At 54.9% G+C, this 21,988-nt stretch overlaps 1 protein-coding gene and 1 long non-coding RNA gene across 3 annotated transcripts in view; one reads left to right on the top strand and one right to left on the bottom strand.

The window, feature by feature from the left end:
* Window positions 1-2,760: 2,760 nt before the first annotated feature.
* On the bottom strand, window positions 2,761-7,058 carry LOC134810926 (uncharacterized). Its single transcript, XR_010159690.1, has 2 exons — window positions 6,972-7,058; window positions 2,761-3,697 (listed from the first exon to the last, which is right to left on the bottom strand). It is a non-coding gene; the product is annotated as an uncharacterized LOC134810926 (long non-coding RNA).
* Window positions 6,786-21,988, top strand: part of KCNK9 (potassium two pore domain channel subfamily K member 9) — a 105,314-nt gene continuing 90,111 nt past the window's right edge. For both annotated transcript variants that reach the window (XM_519977.9, XM_009455979.5), the window contains exon 1: window positions 6,786-7,200. In XM_519977.9, the coding sequence (XP_519977.2) occupies window positions 6,918-7,200 (283 nt within the window). In that variant the 5' untranslated portion in view covers window positions 6,786-6,917. The remainder of the gene's footprint in view (window positions 7,201-21,988) is intronic.

Here is a 21,988-nt window from a genome sequence, read left to right as displayed (position 1 = left end):
GCACACCAAGAAGCTTCGAGCTTGAAAATGCCCAGGAAGACCACCAGGGCTTGGCATCTAAGGGAGAGACCCCATCCAGTTTGGGCTCAATTCACCCACTCACTTCCTTGGCAGCTGGAGGTCTAATAACTCAAAGGTCACCTGAGCTCAGCCAGCCTGGCCTCGGTTCCCCTCTTCCACCACTGGCTCTGTCCCTTGTCTCTCAGAAATTCCGAGCCAAGTTCCTGCCTCCCTTCCTCCTGGCACTCACCTTATCACTAACTGAGTCCTGGGGACTCCTCTTGCCATTTTTGGATTCATCAGGGAGCCAATGAAACAAGTTCTGAGCACCTACTGTGTGCCGGGGCCTGGATCACCTCTCTGTCTTCCATCTCAATCTTCTGGCTGCCACAGTGGCCCAAGCCCTTATCGCCTGTGCCTGTTGAAGAAGGACACCACTTTCCCCAACTCCTGGCCCTGCAGAGGCAGTGCCTTTCAAAGGACTCCTCCCATAGCAACTGTCGTAAGCCCAGAGAGCCTTGGCTTTGTCACTGGCCAGTGGGAATGATAGCGACAGTCGCACAGAGTTATCCTGAGGACTCAAGCTAGAGCAGGGAACGTGCCAGCCCAGGCTCCACATCCAGCAGGTGATTGAGACATGTGCACTCACTGGAATCAGCACACAGGGGCCTCCTTTCTCTGTGCCACATACACCATCACTGCCACTCTCTCCTGGCTCCTCTCTTCTCTCACACTGGGTTTAAAATCTTCTTTGCCTTCTCAGCTGGGGTCTTGAAAGGAAACAGGTCACTGCTGAGTCCAGGAATGGCCTTATGTGTACCCCTGCGTTCAAGATTCTCAGGCTGTAATAGACCCCAGCCGGAGACAGTGCTGGGATCAATTAGCAATGTCTGCTCTGGACAGAGGTGGAGGGAAGGGCAGGCTGTATGCCAGGATCAGTGAGCCCACCCATGGCCCCACTCCTCTCTATAGCCTCATTCCCCTCTCTTTCCACCACTTGAGCCTCTTTCTCTGCTTTATTATTTCTCTTCCACCTCTGTCTGTCTTGTTCCTTTTCCTCCCTCCTCGCTATATTGGACACCCACAGACATTAGAGCCAAGGCCTAAACCTTGGGGGCACTCTCTCAGTCATGGCCTGGGCCATCTCTGCCATATGCACAGCTTTGTGTTCCCTGGCTGTCTTGCATCTACTTCTTCTGCCTTCCTGTGAGAGGTCTCACAAGGAGTGATGACTGGTGATTGAACCAAACCCTGTTCTTTCATTCTCATCAAACATTCATTGTGCACCTACTGTGTGGCAGGCCCTTTGTGGCCAGGTTGGGTCAGATGTGGCCCCTGCCTTCAAGGAGCTGACAGTCTGTTGGGGGAGAGTGGCAGTCCCCCAAATGAGTCATTGTGGTAGAAGCATTCTGCCAGGAGTATATGCAAGGACACAGGGGTCTAGTCCAGTCTGCAGGGGCAGGGAAACTTCTGGAGGAGACACTGCCAGAGCTGAATCCTAAAAGATGAGGAGAAGGGGCTGGGTGAGAGAGGTCATGGAGGCCAGCTATCAGGATGGGAATGCCAGGCTGAGCTTAGACTTGACCCACAGGCTCATGGACAGTTTTCACCATGGATGTGCAAGAGTCAGCCTGTTAAGAAGGTGGCCCTGGTGGCAGGTGGAGAAGAGAAGGGGAGGTTCAGTTGCAAGCAGCAGGGACAGTGAGGTGGCTGAAGGACCAGAACTGGTGCAGGGCTTGTCTATGCAGAGCCAGAAGCGGAACCAAGACCTCCTGCCTCCCAGTAAAGGTATCTGGGCTGGCCAGCAATTCCCCAAAGCACAGTCCTCAGGACCTGATGCTGCAGTTGAATGAGTTTGGGAAACACTGCTCACAGCACTCCCATCTAGGGGTCACCATGTCTGTTAGCAGAACAAAGGCTCTGAGAAGTCTTGCACTTGCCCCTGTTTAACCCAATGTTTCTCAAACTGTGTAACCACACAACACACTTGTTCACATCCTGAAGAGGAGGCTGGGAACCCCTGGATGAGCATGGCTGCCTGTCTTGGGAGTGCTTTTCTCCGGAATCTGACACTGCTGGAGGTCTAAAGTTATCAACTGTGCCATCAACTGTGCAAATGTCACTGGCCTTGAGAAATCAGCTAAGAGCAGAGTGAGGAATATCTACTTCTGGCAGGGAGGCCACTGAGGAAGAGGAGACTCATCACAGACTCTCTCTGTGATTTGGGGCCACTGGACTCCTTGGTGCCTTACCTTCCTTGAAAGGACATAGGTCAGTGTTAAGTCCAGGAATGGCCTTATGTGTACCCCTGTGTTCAAGATTCTCTGGCTGTACTAGATCCCAGCCAAAGACAGTGCTGAGATCAATGAGCGATGTCTGCCCCGGGCAGAGGTGGAGGGAAGGGCAGGCTGTACGCCAGGATCAGTGAGCCCACCCCTGGCCCCACTCCCCTCTTTAGCCTTCCCCATCTGTAAAATGGGTATGATGAGTGTGCACCCCTGCCTATTTTCAAAGATGTGGGCATTAATGTGACAAAGCGTTGAACATACCAAGGAATCAGGATGTTGTGGAGCAGCAGACAGCCCACCCTGGCCCAGACACACTGCGGTCATATGGAAGAAGTACTGGCCTGGGAATTGGGTCCTCCATTACTCACTGTGGGACCAGGATAAACTGCCGGGCCTCTCTGGGTAAGAACAGGGGCTGCAGGCACACCCACTGTGTGTAAAGAACGAAGCAAACAAGTAGGCAGCAAGCAAATAGAGTTATAAAACCATGATGTTCTTTATTAGCTAATAAGGTACATCTGTTTTTACAGAAACTGAGGTCCAAGGGAGGCCCATGTTGGGGCTGCTGGAGGACGCAGACAGGCTGTGAACACAGTGCATGGGCACCAGGAGCACCGGACAGGCTTGGGACCAACTGACTGTGGCTTAAGCCCACAAGACAATGCACTTGCTCACCCCAGTTGGGTGGCTCGCGTGTGCGCCACGTGCCTGCATAGGGGTTCTCAAAGAGTCAGGAAGGACCCGCCTCCCTCCTCAGGTCACCTATCTGCTGACAGCCCTACCCAGAGGAGGGCTCTGATTGGTTGAGGTGGGTCTTCACACGTCCAAATCCAGCCAATCACCGTGGCTCTGGGGAATTCTGGACTCTGATTGGCCACACCTCAGTTCCACATGCTTCTCGAGGTAGGGCTAGAGTTGGGACACCCAGACCCACCGGGGCTGCCAGGGAGGCAGGCACGCAGAGGCGCTGCCCCCAGCCGGACTCTCTGGGCTGCTGTGTGGCACACACCATCCGGGATGGATGCTGGGGATGTAGGGAGGATGCTCGATTGAGCCCCAGGCTTTGCTCCCAGGAGCTCCCATTCCACCCGCAGGTCCAGCGCCTTGGAAAGTGGCACATGTGGGGTGTGGACCGGCGGACGAGGAACCCTCTGCTTCCACGGCTCAGACACTGCCTGGGAGGTCCTGAGTCCACGGGTCTATTCCCACGGGTGGAAGAGAGGAAGAACCAGGGTCTGGGGGCTGGTAGGTGGCCACTCAAGGCACTCTAAGCTTGGGGCCAGAAAGCAGCGGGGGTCCTTGAAGGAGCGCTAGACAGAAGCCACGGAGAGGCTTCCAGGGCTGGCTCCACATCGGAATCACTGTGGGATCCTGGGCACGTGATCCTGTCTTGCTGGAAGTTTTCCCATCTGTAAAACAAGGGGTTTGGAGTAATTCATCTCCGAGGTCCTTCCAGTACGCATACAGCGGTTGCGCTTTCCTGAAAGGCTGTATGCAAATGGAGTTCCGTAAACCAAATCGAAGTGGCTCTGCAGAGCGCGGCGTCTGCCGGCGCGCCCCTCCCCCGCCCGCGCTGCCGCGGGGACAGCCTGGACTTCCCCGCAGCCAGGCCGGCTGCGCGGCCGCCCCGTGGGTCGGAGTCCAGTGCCCCCTGGTGGCGCCGAGGCGGGCAGGCGGCTTCCGGACCGCGCGGAGGCCCGACGGCTGTGACTCAGGGGTGGCGCCGCTGCCAGGGCGGCGGGAGGCCTGACTGGGGTTCCGTCGTGGGCTGAGCCACGGCGCAATTAATTACCAGCTGCTGGGAATCCTTGTCGCCCGCTCGCGGTGACTCACCCGGCAGCCAGGCTCACTTGCCGAGCGCGGGGGCCTTGGTTTCCAAAATGAATCCGGGGAGAGTGCCTGCTCGGGGTGGGGCTCCCCGCTCCCTCGCCCCAGGGCGCCCGCAGACCCAGCGAGGACCTGACGGCTCAGACGTAGCCCACAGCGCGGGCTCCCCTTCCCTGGTGGGCACCCGTGATCCCTGAAAGTGGGGTGCAGAGCGTCCCAGCTGGGAGGCCTCGGTGAAGCACTGGGGTCCCAGACCCTCTGGGCCCGGGGTCCCTGAGGCCAGGGAGCCCGAGCACCGCTCCAGGGGGCGACCCACAGAAGGGACTGGTCTCCTGGAGCCCGCGAGCTGCCCGAGGGTTAGGTCTGATTCCCCAGCCACCCCTTGGCCAGCTGCTAGCCTGCCGCCAGGCAACTCTTTCCCATCTCCATCCCTTCCTTGGCTGGGGTCAGGAGAGGAAGAGGAGCCCAGGGGTCTCTGAGGCTTGGGTCTGTCCTTTTGGAGCTCCAGGGCTCCAGGCGGGATTCAGGAAGCCGAAGGTCAAGGAAAAGCCCCTCGATAGCCTAAAGGGAGAGGGCGGGGAGGGGGAGGAGGTAAAGGAGGCCGAAATGGGAAGGAGATAAAGCCTGGAGAGGGCTCATCTGGAAGCAGGGAATAGGTGCGCCCCAGCCCGAGCCTCGTGTTCCTACCCCAGGTGGTCTCGAGGGGGCTACCGCGTGGCTCAGGGCTGCATCCACGGCGCACCTTGCGCCCAGCTGTGGGGAACCAAAGAGTGATTATATATATCAAAGAGTGATTATATATATATATATATATATATATATATGTGTGTGTGTGTGTGTGTGTGTATATATATATATATATATATATATTTTTTTTTTTTTCCTTCAGTAAAGCAACAGAGAGGTTACTGGGTCGGGGGATTGCGATGTCTTTCCCCGCTGTCCTGACTCCAAAAGTGGCGGCCCATGCTGTCCTTAGCGCTCTCCAGGGAAACGACTCGGGTCTGCAGGTGCTGGCCCAAGCGGGCTGTGCCGCTGGGAGGCGAGGGGGCCGAGGCAGCCCTCGGGACCCCACCACTCCATGAGGCCATGTCCCTGGCCAATGACACGCTCCCGCGCCGGGTGGCTAGGTGGGGGGTGGGGGGGGGGTGGGGAAGACTTCGTGAACCGCTGCTGCCGCTCTCCTGTGTGCCCATGGCCCCCTCCCCTTCTGCTCCCCACTCTCTGCCCAATCTGCCTGAAGCTGTCAGCCTGCCATCTCTGGCTGAATCCCGTTTTCCTCCCCCAACCCCGAGTCCCTCAAACTCTCCACCCGCCAGGGCTGCTTGCGCTCTTGGGGAGCGGGGCTAGAAGGACCCAAGAAGCCTCGTTTATCCTCCCATCCCCCGCCAAAACCCGCCGGCGGCTCCGCCCCCGCCCCCTCCCTGGCGGCTCAGGCTGCCCCTCCCGGGCTCCCTCCGCGTGCGCCCTGCGCCGCGCTGGGTCTGCAGCGGGAGCTGCCACAGCAGCCTCGCCAGCTGGCTGGGGACCAGGCGGGAGGTGGCGCGCCCTGGAGGCTGCGGGAGGGAGGGAGGGAGGGAGGCCCGGCCTCGGCGTAGCCCGGCCCCCGCTCCCCGAGGCCCTCCCGCCGGAGCGGGGCTGCCAAGCGCACACACACACACACACACACGCACATACACACGCGCACACACACATTCGGGCTCCCAACGGCGCGCACGCACGTAGCGCCCGGGGCAGACCAGCGCGGCGGCCGCCTCCCGGGACGCCCGGACGCCGAAGGGCCCCGACCCCCGCGCGGCTCATGCGCCCGCGTCCGCCCCGCTGCTCCGCGAGGCCCGCGGGACCCCTCCCGCCGCCGCCGCCGCGCCCGCCGCCCCCGGAGGAGCGGGCTGGCCGACCGCTACCGCGCCGTCCCCCGGCCGCCCCCGAAGCCGCTCCATCGCGGTCCCTGCCGTCCTGGGGCCGCGCCCCGCTCCCGCGCCTTGGGGGTTGAGCCGAGCAAACTTCGCGCACCGGCCGACGCCCGGCGGGGACCCCGCTGCGCACCCGCGCGCCCGGGTGGGCGCTGGGCGCGCGGACCTTTGGGGAGCGGGCTGCCCCTCCCGCTGCACCTGCTCGGCCCCCTCCCCGCTTGCAGGGGACTCCAGAGACACCGCCACTTCGCAAACTTTTCCTCCCCACCACCGAGAGGGGGCGAGGAGGGGTAAAAGGGGAAGCAGGTTCCGCGGGGCGCGCGGACCTGCAGGCTCCTTGCTGGGCACCGCCACCCGCGAGCTGGACCCACAGGGGTACCGGGCCCCGCGGCCGCCCTCCGGCCGCTTTCTGGCTCCGGTTCCCGTCCCTGCGTTTCCCGCGGGAGCGGGGGGCGGGGTGCGGAGGGCAGCGAGGCCCGCGCGGTACCCAGCGGGGCCGCCCTGCATGGCCCTGCGCAGTGGGGCGGGCTGCTTCGGCCGGGTCTGGCGCAGGGTGTCGGGGTTCCCGGACGCCTGGCCCCGGCGCTCGAGCAGCCTCCTGTGCCTGTCCGCCTTCTCGGCTGAGCCCGGGCCCGCGCCGCCCCTGCCCCGCCAGCCGCCTCGCGGTGGCGGTGGCTGTGGCGGCCCCAGCGGAGGGGGCCCCCCCCAGCCTCCCCGCCCCCCGCCTCCCCGCTGCTGCTGCTGCTGCTGCCGCCGCCGCTTACAACTTGGAGGCGGCGGCGGCGGCGGCGGAGGAGGAGGCGGCGGCGGCCGCCGGGCGCTGCAGTGGGACGCGCGCGGCTGTGAGCCTGCGGGACATGCCCCCCGCGCCGGCTCCTTGCTGGCGGCCATGAAGAGGCAGAACGTGCGGACTCTGTCCCTCATCGTCTGCACCTTCACCTACCTGCTGGTGGGCGCCGCCGTGTTCGACGCCCTCGAGTCGGACCACGAGATGCGCGAGGAGGAGAAACTCAAAGCCGAGGAGATCCGGATCAAGGGGAAGTACAACATCAGCAGCGAGGACTACCGGCAGCTGGAGCTGGTGATCCTGCAGTCGGAACCGCACCGCGCCGGCGTCCAGTGGAAATTCGCCGGCTCCTTCTACTTTGCGATCACGGTCATCACCACCATAGGTAAGGGCTGGGCGCGCCGCCGGGCTCCCGCGCCCCGGGAGGAGTCCGGCGAGGCGGCTGAGCGCGCCGCGCCGGGCTGGGTGCAGGGCGTCGAGGGTTAAACGCAGCCTCCCTTGGGGGCCTTCCCGCAGCGCCCCCTCCTCTCTAGGGAGCCCCCACCTCCGCGGCGCCTCCGAGCCTCACCCTTCGGGGACCCCACCCGGTGCTCTCCACCGCGCTGGTGTCTGGGCCGGGCGTGCGAGCCCCGAGCGAGTGTGCCTGAGCCGGGAGGGCGGAGGCGCCACTTTTGCGAAGAGAGTGGAGCGCTAAGAATAATCCCATAGCAGACACCCACCCACCCACCGCCCCGGCGCGGGCTGGGCTGCGCGGGGCTCTGAGCCTTACACTTACTACCTCTCTGGGAGTTGGAGAGGGCTGGCCTGGCACCCATGGCTCCTAGAGGGACTCAGGTGGCAGGGGAGTGCGCCTGGGGCGTGAGAGGCACTGACCCTCCGTAGCCCCTGGGCCCCGCTCCAGGCTTCTCTGAGCTCAGATTTCATCTCTCTTCCCCCCACCCGGCTCCTTTTTTCCCCTGAGTTCCAGTTCTGGAGCTTGGACTTCCCAGGCCCCTGGGAGGAGAGAGTTTGCTCTCTGGTGCTGGCGTTGGGGGTGGCAGCCCCTCAATTGCTCTCAGTAGAGGTGGAGAGTGGGGGCAGGGCAGAACCTGCCCACTCCCTAGGCTGTGACACTGGGAAAGGCCAGTCTAGACGTTGCCCAGAAACCAGGGAACTTGAGCCCCAGTCACGAGAGGGGGTCCAGCTGGTAAACTGCAGGGATGCCCGCCAGCCCCACTGCCAAGGGCGCTATTCACAGAGCAGGGTCTCTGGTCGGTCCCGAGGGCAGTGTCCCCTCTAAGGCTGGGGGCTGGGAGGACTCCCAGACGTTATACTTGGAGACCTGTGGGAGCTGGGGCAGGTCCCTTCATCCGGGTGGACGCGGTGGATACCCTGCATGGCAGGAGGCAGGGTGGTGTCTCTGTGGTTCACTTGCCCCAGTGAGGCAGGCTGCCTCTCTAGGGCCATCTCCTTGGACTTGCCAAGGCCAGTGTGTTAGTGGGGGTGGTCTGTTTCCTGCACCCCTCAGGGCTTCACACCCCTGTGCCCTGGGCAGGGACCTCCTCCTTCCCCCCTCCCTTCTTCCCAGCTCCTCCTGTCTCGCTTCTCTGGACCTCCTTCTCTAATTTCCCTCTTGATATTTTTCTTTGTCTGGAAATCTCTGCATACTGAAAAAAAAAGGATTTCTCAGTGCCATATGCAACAGGAAGCGCCAGCACAGGACGGCCTGTCTTTCCTTCTTGGTTGAAAATACTTTTTAGAGAGTCATCTTGTTTTAAATGTTTAATTCATTGGTGCAGGTTTTTCTGTTTGTGAAGGAAATTGTCCTTCTGTTATCTACATAATCAGCTTGGCTCTTGCTTGCCCCACGCCCTTTGCCCAGCACCCCAAACACAGATGACTCCTTCCCTTCCCACACTGTGTTTCCAGCTTCTGAGAGGGCCAGTCATTGCCATTATCTCTGGCTTTAAACTGTGGCAGTGGCACGCAGATGCACAGGGCAGTGATTCTGGGAGACAGGGGCCTGTTTGCTGGAGAGCTGGAGAGTAAGAAATTTGCCTCTGAAACTGGCCACCCCTGGGGAAAGGAGAAAGCCCCAAGGCCCTTAAACATGCCTTTAGGGTTGAAGATGGAAGGCAGGTGAATTTGGCTAGCATGCTGGCTTCCAGTAGTAAAACAGGCACATAAAATGCTTGGCTGATCCCGAGAGTTGAGCTGCAACATCGAGGAGAGGATTGGTGTTAAAAGCAAACCCTGAAATATGCCAGTTTTCCTTAAGAAATACATTGTTGAGACTGATGAAGTTTTTATTGAGGTGTGTTTCCATGATTGATTCTGATTGGTAGCTCTGGGTGTATGCCTGTAACGGTTAAAACTCCAAAGAGAAGCTGTCAAGGGAAGTGTAGCTAAATGGAGGGTGTCGGCTTCGCCTCAGGGGCTGTGGGACTTGTATGAATAAGGGACCAGAGGCCATCTGAGGAATTCGCTGATTTTCCTCGCTTCCTTCTTTGGGCTTTCCACTGATTTTCTGGAAAGAAAGGTTGGGAAAAAAATGTGTGTGTATGTGTGTGTGTGTGTGTGTGTGTGTGTGTGTGTGTATGTGAATAAAAGACAGCTCTAACACTAACACAGCTGTCCTGTTGTGGAAAGACGTTCAACTTGGAACCCACAGACCTGGCTTGGAATCTGAATTCGGCCATAGTGTAAAGACCAGAGAGAGGTCATTTCCCAACTCCTGACCTCAGTTTCCCCACCTGTAGAAGAGATGTCTCACAATAACTACCTGACAGGCTGACTTTTAAGGTCCAGGTGAGATCCCGCGGGCTGCAGCTGCCAGGCACAGTGTGGCCGGCACTTAGTAGGAACGGAATCCACGCTCTTGGACGAAGCCTGATCGAGCCTCCGCTCTCTGCCCTAAGAAGCTGTTTAGCACAAGAGTTCAAATTTACAGGAAACAAAGCACCTTTCCAGTTAATTCTGTTTGTTTTTTTTCTTTTTTTAATATAAATGCAAATTAAGGTGCTCCTAGGCCTAGAACAAAACCCGGCCCCAAGCCTTGCCCTCCAAGGATTTGTCTCCTATTGGGCAGTGATATTAATGAGTCAGGTTAATCTTCATGGGCGTTTTGATTTTTAATCTAACCTTGAGCTATTTCTTGAGCATGCTTTAACTTTTTGCCCAAGTCTCCAAGGCTGGGACAGGAGCCGCTGGTGCTGGGCGGCCACGAATGAAGGCTTCTTCTCAGATGCAGCTATTAGCTTGCCCTGTGAAATGGATTTTTAAAACGTATGTAATTACCACTTTGCGTTGAATCTGTGGCCGAGCCTTCCTAAAAGGCTTTGGAGGGATATTACCCTGAGTCTCACCCCAGCTCTCTGGGGATCCCGGGGCACAGTGACCATTGCCATAATCAGGGAAGAACGGGAGTCCAGCTGGGCCCCGCAAAGGGCAAATTCAGTTACATCATTTATCAGGCTCTGTTTCCATTCCTCCCCATTTGCTTCCTTTGATGTCTGTGCCACTTGTAGCTATTTCTGCGGAGATTATGTTTAGTTCTAAACTTGTGAAGTGCTAGACCTTTGCATGGGAGACCCTCGTAGGTACCCTGTAGTTTCCTTTTGATTAGGGGTTCAGTGTGAGTTTCCCCCCAACCCCCGCCCCACCACCTGTTGGTGGAAGTGGTGAAAGTCAGGAGTGCTGGGCCAGGGTCTGGACAGGGGTGGAGGAGTTTTATTTGGATTTGGCCTGCTTGGGGCCAAATGGTGTGTAAGGGACCCCTGGAACACACATGTGACCTTCCTACAGCAGGCGCTTTAGCCTCTCCCCACGATCCAACAGAGTTAGAGTCTCCATGACACTTCTTTCTCCAATCTAACATCTGTGACCTGAGCTGTTATCACCTTCAGGATCATTAAAAAAGAAGAAACCATCAGATCTTAGAAATCAGATCTCATCTGCAGAGTGTAGAGGACAATTTGAAATCGGGCTTAGGTAGGGAAGGAGAGGTGGGTTTTTCCTTTTCTTGCTACAGTTTGCAGGAGCGGGAGCCGTACATCAGGGGCAGTATTTCCCCAGAACCTCGGGGCCCAGCTGAAGCTAGGAGTGGTTGCTGTGGGGATTGAGCTGACTGGCTGGGGGCAGGGTACACTCTGAGAAACAGCTTTGGGGTCCCTGGAGGTGCCTTGCTCCCAGGCCTGTACCTGCTGGAAAACAGAGTGCCTTGAGATAGCTTCCTTTTCTCATTCATAAACGGCACCTTAAACAGACTTTTTGTGAAACAGACAGCATTTTCCATTTTTTTTCCTGGCACTCTTGGTGCAGTTTTTGGTACGTGGTTCACACTCTGGGTGAGCACCTGGCCCTGCCAGGTCTGTGCTGCTCCAAGGCTCTGAGGCTCTGGGGACAGTCTAGATGACAAGATAAGGCCTGGCCTTGAGTGAGGAGGAGGGAGCTGGAAACCCAAACAGTTGGTTGCAGTCCAGGGTGCAGTCCAGGGTGCAGTCCAGGGGCAGCTAAGCCCAGCGGCTGCTTGAACCCCTTCCCTGCCACCCTGCTTAGCACATGCAGGGGGTATGTTCCTTGGTTGGCTCTTTTAACCTGTCTTACAGGGGCTTGTCCTCCAAGAAGTCTTCCCAGCCTTTCCTCTCACTGCGTGCCTCAGTCCCAGCCTTTTTCTTTAATAAATACTATGTTTTCCGCTCCAGGCCCTACCTGTGTGTGTTTTCCCATGCACCTGCAGGGCCAGCACAATTCCTGGGCCAGAGTGGGCCTCTTGGAAGGGCTGCAGAATACAGCACCAAGCAGACCCCACAGGCTGGTGCCAGAGGAGCACGGAGCCTCCACACGCATGCACTCACCTCCCCCACTTTACAGATGAGGAAACTGACGCAGATAAGGCCACACACACCAAGGCAGAGGGCCTTGAACTCTGTCATGCAGTTGGGATCTCCTTATTGAAGGCTCTAACTGTGGTGTTTTCCCTGGGACCAGGGCTGGGCTCCTGGAGTAGTCTGTCGTGTTTTTCCTTCTCCCTTTAGCTCCACCCTTCAGTAGAACTGCCCAGCAGACCCAGATGAAGGGCATACCAGGGCGCCATGGGGTGGGCCCAGAGGAGTGGGGCCTCCTTGGTAATGTCCAGCAGGGTAGCTGGCCATGCTGGGGAGCCAGGAGATGCCTGTGGGCAGCTCCTCTTCCCCACACCCTTCTCGGACCTGGGCTCGCTTTGCTCTGGGCCCTCTAGGAAGCACTGCCTCTTTGTAGATGTCATGGACACAGCAAAGAAATGGGGCAGAAGTGGGGTTTCTTCTGATTCTGGGGTACATCAAAGAGACACCTCGGAATGCGGAGACACCCAGCATGGTGCTCTGAGGAGGGGTGGGAATCAGGTGAGACCCAGGAGTTGGAGATACCCATTGCCCTCACCTACTCTTTCCTGGGTCACTTTCATCAGTGGAGTCTAATGAGGTCAGAGCAGTAGGTGAAACAGGCCTCAGTATACACCTCTTCCTCCATGCAGCGGTTATTCACACCTCCATCTCTCCATTCACAATGTACTCACTTAGTCCTCCATGCACCTGCTTATTCACACATCCATCCACCCACCCACCCAGGTATCCACCATGCATCTGCCACGCATCAATCCACCCATCTACACATCCATCCCTCTGTCTATCCCCATCCATCCTCCCATCCACCCACTTATCCATCTATCCATCCATCCAACCATCCATCCATCCATCCAACCATCCACTCACCCATTCACCATTCATCCACCCACCATCCATCCATCCACCCACCCATCCACCACTCATCTACCTATCCATCCATCCACCATTCACCCATCTACCCACCTACCCACTCACCCATCCATACACCCATCTACCCACTCATCCACCCATCCACCATCCATCTGTCCATCCACCCATCTACCCATACATTCATTCACCATTCATCCACTATTTATCCATCCACCTACCCAACCATCCACCATCCATCTGTTCACCCACCCGTCCACCCATCCATCAATCCATTCATTCACCATGCATCCCTTCACCCGTCTACCTATCCATCATCCATCCGTCCACCCATCCACCCATTCATCCACCTACCCACCCACCCATCCATCCACCTATTCATCCACCCACCCACTTCTTCATCCATCTATCCATCCACCCACTCATCCATCCATCTATTCATCCACCCATCCATCCATCTACCCATCTACCTACCCACCCACCCACTCATCCATCTATCCATCCACCCATCCACCCACCAACCCACTTACCCATTTATATCCATTTACCCACTCATCCATCCATCCATCCATCCATCCATCCATCCATCCACCCACCCACTCATCTATTCACCCACCCACTCACCCATCCATCCATCCATCCATTTATCCACCCATCCATCCTTCTGTGTACTCCCTCCCTTCTTCCCTCCCTCCTCTGTGTACTCAGTGGGTCCTCAACTCACTTGCTTATTGGACGGATTTCTGCCTCTGCCTTTCCATGTGCTGGGTGGGAGCCCTGTGCTGGTGGGAGGCACACGGTGGTGAGCAGGCACAGTACCCTCATTAGAGCCTCAGTGTTAATGCCTCAATGGCCTCCATGAAGGATCTCCAAGATGTTCTAGCCCCATCTCCTTCCTGCAAATGGTGAGCCAATCCCAATCACTTCTGATTTTTAAGCATTTTTATTTAAGTATAACGTTCTTATAGAAAAGTGTACATTTCACAAATGTATTGCTCAGTGAATTCTCATAAGGAAATCATGTCCATGTAACCAGCACTCTTAACAAGAGACAGAACATTACTAGCACCCCAGAACCCCCGAAGCTAGTCATCTCTTGAATGCCTCCAGTGGTAAAGAGCTCATTATGTAACACATAATGAAGTGGTAGTGGACGTGTTTAGACGAATGTTGAGATTATCTCTTGTGGGGTTCTGATCTGGTGAGGAGCGGTGTGTGCATGGGGGTTGGGGTGGCTTCTCTTCAAGGGGCTGCTTGTCTCTATAGTAGTCACCTGAGGAGGACCCAGCAGATGTACATTTAGAAACTGGAACGTGGGGGGCTTAGACCTGGAAGATGAGAGGGATTTCAGCTCACAGATGTGAAGTTGAGCCTGGAGTGGGGACAGTATGCTACAGTGGCCCAGGGAGCTGGCCCCAGAGGGTTGGCCCCTCTGACTCAGACTGTAGCAAGCAGCTCTGGGCTGTGTATACACCAGCCTCCTAGAGGATGAGGGAAACATGGAGAAAGAGATGCAATGCTTGTTCTCAGTAGAGCCCCAGGAACTAGGAGGCAACCAGCCCAGGTAGGCTGGGCTGATAAAGGAAAGGCAGTGGGCATTCTTGAGAGAGTCCCATGGGCAGAGAAATTCTGGGGCCTGAGAATTGGAGGAGGGTCCTTCCCACCTCCAGGTGGAGCACCCTGCTATGGCCAGCCTGAAGGAGCCTGGAGTCTGAGGTCCCTTTCCTCAAGGGATTTTTGTTTTGAGGGTCTCTTTTCCTGCCCATCCCCACCTGGGGACCTCCACCTGTAGAAAGCTCTCCCTTTTTAGGTCAGGGCACTCACCGTGTAGCTTATGATCCTCCAAAGGGAGGGCTGAGTGGAGCTTGGCCTCCCTCCTGTTCTGTAACAGCCTGTAGGGATTTGGGGATAGCCCTGGGCTCCTGAGTTTCTTCCAATAATGCCCTTTGTAGCCAGTTCCTCTCCTCTGAGCAATTTTAGCCTGTATGTGCTTTCCCAGTCCAGTCTGAGCATTCAGGGAGAGCTGACCATCACCTCCCCTTGTCTACACAATATACTTCTGTTAATGTCCTCAGTTGGTGCACTAGCTTTTCTGGGTAGCCCCTTCCTGCATTAACTTGTTTTGAGCACATGTACTTCCATTTTGTGCTACTAAGCAAAAGTGTCCCTGTCTTGCATTGGTATGGTCCCAAATACAAACCCTGGCATTGATACCTGAACACAAAGTAGAATTATGTGCTAGGGACCAAGAAAGGAAGGGGTGGTTGATGGAAAAATTCATGGCAGGGAAGATGAGAAAATTCAGGTGCATCTGTGAGTGTGTTGGCCTGGCTTGTCGGGACACTGTGGGCAGATGTCAGCCACTGGGCCTGAAAGTCCCTCCAGCTCACAGTTTGCTGGCCTCAGCCCAACCATGCCCTTGCCTGGGGTCTTGGGGTCAACCGGCCCTGAGTGATGGAAGAGCCTGGCCGGGGAGTGGCTGCTCGAAGGTGGTGCTAGGTGAGTGGGGTGGACCTGCCCTGAGCCATCCTCATCCTTATCAGAACTTGAGCCCTGGGAGGAACCAGTAGGTGGCAATGGGGTGGAGGGAGGGGGCCGGAGTAGAGGAGGGTGGGCTGAAGTTTGGGGTGGCAGGTGATGGGTGGAATGTTGGTGTGACAAGAGGGATGCTGGGCCAGGCATCTGGAGAGTGGGGGGCAGGTCCCTACCCTACCCATGGCCAGCCATCCAATGAATGGGCCATGATGCCACCTGTCGCCTGGGCAGGATTTCAGGGGCTCCTCTGTGGCCTCTCTTATGAAGGCACACAGCTGGGAAGCAGGCAGACCTGGGATGCCAGCGCCCTGCAGGGTGGCTCACATCTGGCTCATGCCCCATCCCGGAGGCCCAATCCCAGGCACACCCCTTAAGCCTGGGCTCCCTCATCTATGAAACGGAGACTTAGAGCTCAGAATTTGTGTCCTTGTAAGGATGGGAGGAAATGTGTGTGAAAGGTTTCCTCGCCTCCTCCACCCAGGAGGCAGCTGGTGAGTGGCAGCTTTGTTGTGATGGTGGTCATTTGGGCGTGCCCATTAGGGGACAGTCACCTGGGTCTGGTTGTGCTCTGTCCACTCTTGGCAAATTCACTTTCAGCTTCCCCTTGCCACTTCCCCACCACCCCCTTTCTGCTGCCGCCGAACCCCTGATCTAATCTCATGGCCCCAATCTTAGCAAGGGGGCACCTGAGGCCGCCCTGACTGAGAAATGCTCCTCAGAGATGGAAAAGCTCCTGCCATCCAATGGATGGGGGTTGGGATGGTGTCAAGCCGGGGGCTTTGGGGGCCACAGGCTGCATTCAAGGTGTCTCTGTGTTGGATTGCTATGGACTGGAATACAAGCCCTGGCTCATTCAAGGAGTAAGATTTCCCCAAGTCAGTTCTGTTGGGATACTATGGCTTCCTGGGACACCACCTTCCACTCCACCACTGCAGTGACCTTTAAAAGCCCATGGCTGCCATCTTCCCCCTGCCCCAGACCCCAGCAGCTCCCCATCCCCTGCAGAGTCAGACCTAGGTCCTCAGCTTGCAGCCCTTTTCATCCTCCAGCCCCGCTCAGGCCCTGTTCCCACACCTTCTGCTCTGAGTCTGGCTCTGCCTTCCTCTTTTCCCCAATTGTCCTTTATCCTCTTGAGCAAAGGACTTGTTTCTTTGCTCCCCAGCCCACTGTGCTACTCAGTTTTCTGAGTAGACATCAGTATTCCCTAGGGGCTGCTGGTCTCAGGCTCCCTTGCACCTGGCCAGGCCCATAGCAGGTGCTCAGGGAAGGCTGGCTGGACACTGGCTGGTACTCCTGGCTCCCCGAGAGCAGGAGCAGCTGAGAGCTGAGCAGTTTGGGGTGACATCTTTCTGCTTGGTTGTGCCTTGGGACCACTGGGTAGGTGCAGGACAGGCTGCAGCCTTTTGAACTCAAGCTGTTGCTTTTAATGGAAGACGACAGGTTAGGGATCCGTCCTGCTGAGTGGGGAGCTTCTCACTCCTGAGGCTTAGATGTGTGATCTTGGTCCCCAAGGCCAGCTGCTGGCGCCAGGCCTCTGTGAGTCTGCAGGGCATCTGGCAGGAAGAGATGCCTACTTGTGAAATGGACTTTGGCTGTCACTGGCCCTGTCAGACATGTGAGGTGCAGCCCACTCAGGAAGGTGAGAGGCCTTTACCTGCAGCTGACAGGCACACAGTGCACATGTGGTGTTTGTCAGAGGTGTGGAAGGTGGGCATACCTCTGGGATGAGCTTGTCAGGTGGGGCTGGGGTGAAAACTCAGGTGAGGTTGGGGTGAATCTCTCAGGTGGGCCTGAGGTGAGCCTCTCAGGTGAGCAGGGTGAGCTGCTCAGGTGGGCAGGGTGAGCTGGGTGGTATTGAGAACTGTGGGGTGGACACTTGGTTTCCACATTTGAAGCAGAAGCTCTAGGCAGCATTTTGTGTCAGGGAAGCTTGGGTGCATGGTCCCATGTGGTCTAGAAACAGGCAGTGCCAGGCCACTCGTGGGTGCCAGGGCGTGGGCATTCAGTTGGACGTGGGTGGGAGCTGATTGCCGCTGATGCCGGGTGGACCTAGGCTGAGCTTATCTGGGCTGCAGGGAAGGGCCCAGCCCAGGGATGCCACGGGGTGTGGGAGAACGTTCCCCAGTGAGTCTGGTCATGATGAGAGGCTCTCCCTGTGCAGTTTCCCAGAGAGAACTTCTTTGACAGCACCCAAGTGCTGAGGAGCTCTGGCAGTTGGGGAAATTGGTCTGGTGTCTGTTTGGGACAATGTTCAGGCCATAGGTATCCAAACACTAGTGAGGGGGAAGCCAGTGTGTGTTGATTCCCCAAATAGCTCTCATACTATGGGAAAGGGAAAGTTGGCAAGCAACGGCAGAGTGTTTCGTGAAAGGGAGGAAATTCCCCACGACTCTCCTGAGACCCCATGATCACATCCAAGAATGGCTTCAGCATTCCATGTTCACCTTCTTGTCATTGCCCAAATGTGCTTGCTGACTTTATCATTTCATCAGAGTGGATTATTTAGGGATCGTGTTCAGGAGCCTCTAGCAGAAAAGCTAGGTAACAAGGACTTGAGCAAACAGCCGTTTTGTCTTTCTTGGTTGCGAAGTGTGGGGCAGGCAGACGGGCTGACAGGTGGCTCCACAATGCCTTGAGAGAGCAGGTTCTTTCCAGCTTTCTGCTCAGTCATCTTAGCTTGGCATTTGTCCTCTGGCTGGTGTCTCATGGTTCCATGGTGGCTGCTCCACCTCCAACATCCTCTCCAGCATCTCTCCCAGCGGGAAGAAGAGGAAGAACACAAGTCAAAGGCGTGTGCCAGCTGAGCCTGCTTCTTTCTAAAGAACCTTCCTGGATGACCCACCCAACAGCTTCTACTTATATCTCATCAGCCAGGACTATGTCTTATGACCAACTCTAGCTGCAAGGGAACCTGGAAAATGGGGCGTGCTGCTTCTCAAAGCAAGCTGGGGTGTGGCTGGTGAGCAGTGGGTGGAGTCAGGTATTGGGAGGTGCCCACGGGGTCTGTGGCGATATGCATAGCATTTCAGAGCCCCTTTTCTCTTTAAGTTTACATCACACATTACCTTGAGTTTCCACAGACTGAAGGGAAATGATTTTAATGGCTATATATCCACTGAACGAATGGACACTTAATTATTGAACCATGCCTCTATTTATAATGATTTAATGTACTTTTCCTTTCTTTAGGCTAACTATAGATAATGCTGTGTTGGACATCTCTGTGTGTGTGGATTCTGTGAGATCCTCCTTTAAGGGTTTGCTGGCTGTAGTGGGATCAGCAGGTCAGGGGGCACAGCACTCAGTTGTGTTACTATGTTGTTCCCATCAACAACTGTACAAGCAGGGGTGGGTCTTCTGGCTTCACTGCAACTTCAGCAGCCCTCGGCAATGTTGAAAAAGTTTTTGATGTTCTTACTATTTCAGGGTGTTTTCCTAGTGGTCTTCAGGTGGCCTTGGAAAGGCAGCTGGGACAAGCTCATGTGGAGTTGGAAAGCTGGTATCCACAGTGAAATCCTTGCTCACCCCAGACACAGCCAGTCCAGGGGGATCTGCAGGACACTTGTGGACGCATGAAATGAGGAGGGGGAGGGGAAGGGAGCCTGTAGACCCATTTCAGCTCCAGGGATGGGGACAGTTTGCCTTGTCAGTCTGACCCAGCCGACTGGCTCTGGTCACTGGAGCATTGTACCACGAAGCAGTCTCAGTGGGGAAGGGTGCCGTGTGTGATTGATTAGTCATGTCTGACATGGGTATGGGTCAGGCAGTGGTAGCATGCTTGCCACATAAGCCCACCCTGGGCTGGTGGAAGACAGAATTTCAGAGGTGGATGCCTTTTCATCAGTGTGCCAGGAATGATGTCACTATGGATAATTGCTTGACCTGGGTGCAATCTAGTTTACAAGACAGATTGTAAACCATCTTTCATCCATTAACAAGACTATGAAATAGGGCCAATGGTTACCTGGTTATGCTGATGAGGCTCTGAGAGATCTGGTGACTTGCCCAAGGTCATGAAGTGGAGCTTAGGACTTGAACCCAAATCTCTCCTCAAGTTTGATGTGGTCTCCATTACACCCACAGCCTGTCCAGGGTGCAGTCCCAGACACTGTCCCTCTGCCTGGAATTAAGAGCTTGGATACAGGAAGGATCAGCCTCAGTGATTATCACCTGACAATCAAGAGAACTCAGAAGCATCTGGTCCCACCCTCTCAGGATGGCAGCATCACTGAACCTTCCAGTGACAGGGAGTTAACTGCCTCACTCATAGGGAAAGGTAGAAGTAGCATCATCAGTTTTAAAATAAAAGGCCAAAATGACCCTCATTGGTTTGTCTTAGTTCTCCTGACCAGAGCTCCCCAGGATAAGTGTGACCTCAATTCTCTTACCACAACCAAAGAGCTATTGTTTATGGCATGCCCATGGGATTCTGTTTTTTTACAGTCACTATCTCAATTAATTCCATCCTCTCAACAATCCTATGAGATAGATATTTTCATGTATCCCCGTTTTACAGATGAGGATCTAGAAGATCAGAGAGACTAAGCAACTTGCCTAGGGTCATGTAGCTAATAAGTGGCAGAAAGGAGTTATGCCCGGGAAGTCTGACTTCAGAGTCTGTGCTAACTATGTTGTTACATACAGTGTCTTTTCACCTTTATCAGTTAGCTAGTGATGTGTATGTAACAAATCATCCACAAACACAGAGGCTGAAAACAACCACCATCTATTACTGTTCACAGTCTGAGGCTCAGCTGGGCAGCTTTTACCCATTACTGGTCTGCAGGCTGATGGGGGAAGCTCTGCTTCAAGTCATTGCATGTTTTTCGCTCAATGATGGCAAAGGTGGCCGGGCGTGGTGGCTCACGCCTGTAATCCCAGCACTTTGGGAGCTGAAACGGGTGGATCACGAGGTCAGGAGATCGAGACCATCCTGGCTAACATGGTGAAACCCCTTCTCTATTAAAAATACAAAAAATTAGCCGGGCATGGTGGCGGGCGCCTGTAGTCCCAGCTATTCGGGAGGCTGAGGCAGGAGAATGGCGTGAACCTGGGAGGCAGAGCTTGCAGTGAGTCGAGATCACGCTACTGCACTCCAGCTTGGGCAACAGAGTGAGACTCCGTCTCAAAAAAAAAAAAAAAATGATGGCAAAGGCACAGGAGAGCAGCAAATGCAAGTGATGACTCTTTTGCCAAGACACTGCAATGATGCTGTCACTTCTCCCACATACCATTGGCCAAAGCAAGTCATGTGACCAAGGCCAAAGTCAAAAGGTGGGAAATATATCCTGCCCACAATGAGCCCAAAGCAATGGTACAGCATCTCAGCCTGCCATCTGACCATGCCTCTTGCCAAGTCCATCCTGCCACCTACTCCTCACCATGATTTCCTTCCTGGTATAGTGGAGAGCATAGCTTTGGTTTCCAAGTGGGTTCAAATCCTGCCCATTGCATAGCTCTCAGATGATTTGCTGTTTTCTCATCTGTAAAACAGATAGTCCACAGTCTACCTTTGGATTCGTTTCAGTTTGCTGGGGCTGCCATTACAAAGTAAGACAGGGTGACTTAAGCAGCAGAAAATATTTTTTTCTCACAGCTCTTCATGCCTGAAGTCCAAGATCAAGGTGTCAGCAGGTTGATTTCTTCGGAAGCCTTTCTTTTTGGCTTGTGGATGATCATCTCCCTCGGTCTTCATACAGCCATCCCTCCGTGCATGTCTGTGGTCCTAATCTCCTCTCCTTATAAGGACACCAGTTATATTGGATTAGGGCTCACACGAAGGGCCTCATTTTACCTTATTTTTTTCCAAAAACAGTTACATCCAGAGGTCCTGGGGGATAGGATATCAACATATGAATTTGGGGTGAGGGGACATGATTCAGCCCACAGTAACCTGCTAGGACTGCTGTGAGGATTAAGCGAGATCAGGGAGATGAAAGCACCTAGTTCAGGGCCCATCACATAGAAGTCACTCAGCTCATGTTGCTTTTCTGCCATATCAAATGTATGAATCTGAGTTTATCTTACTATGGTCAAGAAGACTTTGTTGTCCAAACATGTTAATTAATCTATTGTTACCTATCAAAATCTGACCATCTGCTAGGCTGAAAGCCTGCCATGGTCGAGTGGACCCAACCCAGGATCGGTCATTGATATGGTTTGGCTCTGTGTCCCCACCCAAATTTCATCTCAAGTTGTAATCCCCACGTGTTGAGGGAGAGACCTGTAATCCCCATGTGTCAAGGGAGGGAAGTGATCGGATCATGTGGGCAGTCCCATGCTGTTCTTGAGATAGTGAATGAATTCTCTCTAGAGCTGATGGTTTTAAAGTGTGGCACTTCCTCGTTCTTGCACTCACTCTTGTCTGCCACCTTGTGAAGAAGTTGCCTGCTTCCCTTTCCACCACGATTGTAAGTTTTCTGAGGCCTCTCCAGCCATGTGGGAACTGTGAGTAAATTTAACCTGTTTTCTTTAAAGTGCTCTGTCTCGGGTATTTCTTTATAGCAGTGTGAGAACGGATTAAGACAGTCATGAAGGGACCTGAGCTCAACCCCTCATCTACCTTTTATTAGCTGGGGTACAGCAAGTAAACCATTATTTTGCTCTCATCATCAGCATCCTTATTTGTAGGGTATGGGTGATCCTATCTCCTTTAGCATGTTTTGAGTTATACAAAGTCTACTGTGCTTTTAAACTTTTTCTTAATTGGATTTAAAAACTGATAACATGTAAAACCTCTGTAATTTAAACACACACACACATTAATGTTAGGTATTTGGTGTGATTATTATTATGACTATATATAATGAATGAGTACTTATCTTTAAGAGATAATGATGCATGTATAAATGAAATTATTATTATGACTATATATAATAAATGAACACTTATCTTTAAGAGGTAATG

This window comes from Pan troglodytes, chromosome 7 (assembly GCF_028858775.2).
Source record: "Pan troglodytes isolate AG18354 chromosome 7, NHGRI_mPanTro3-v2.0_pri, whole genome shotgun sequence".
NCBI lineage: Eukaryota > Metazoa > Chordata > Mammalia > Primates > Hominidae > Pan > Pan troglodytes.
The sequence above is the reverse complement of the archived record's forward strand: the minus strand, read 5'-3'. Positions and strand labels throughout refer to the sequence as shown.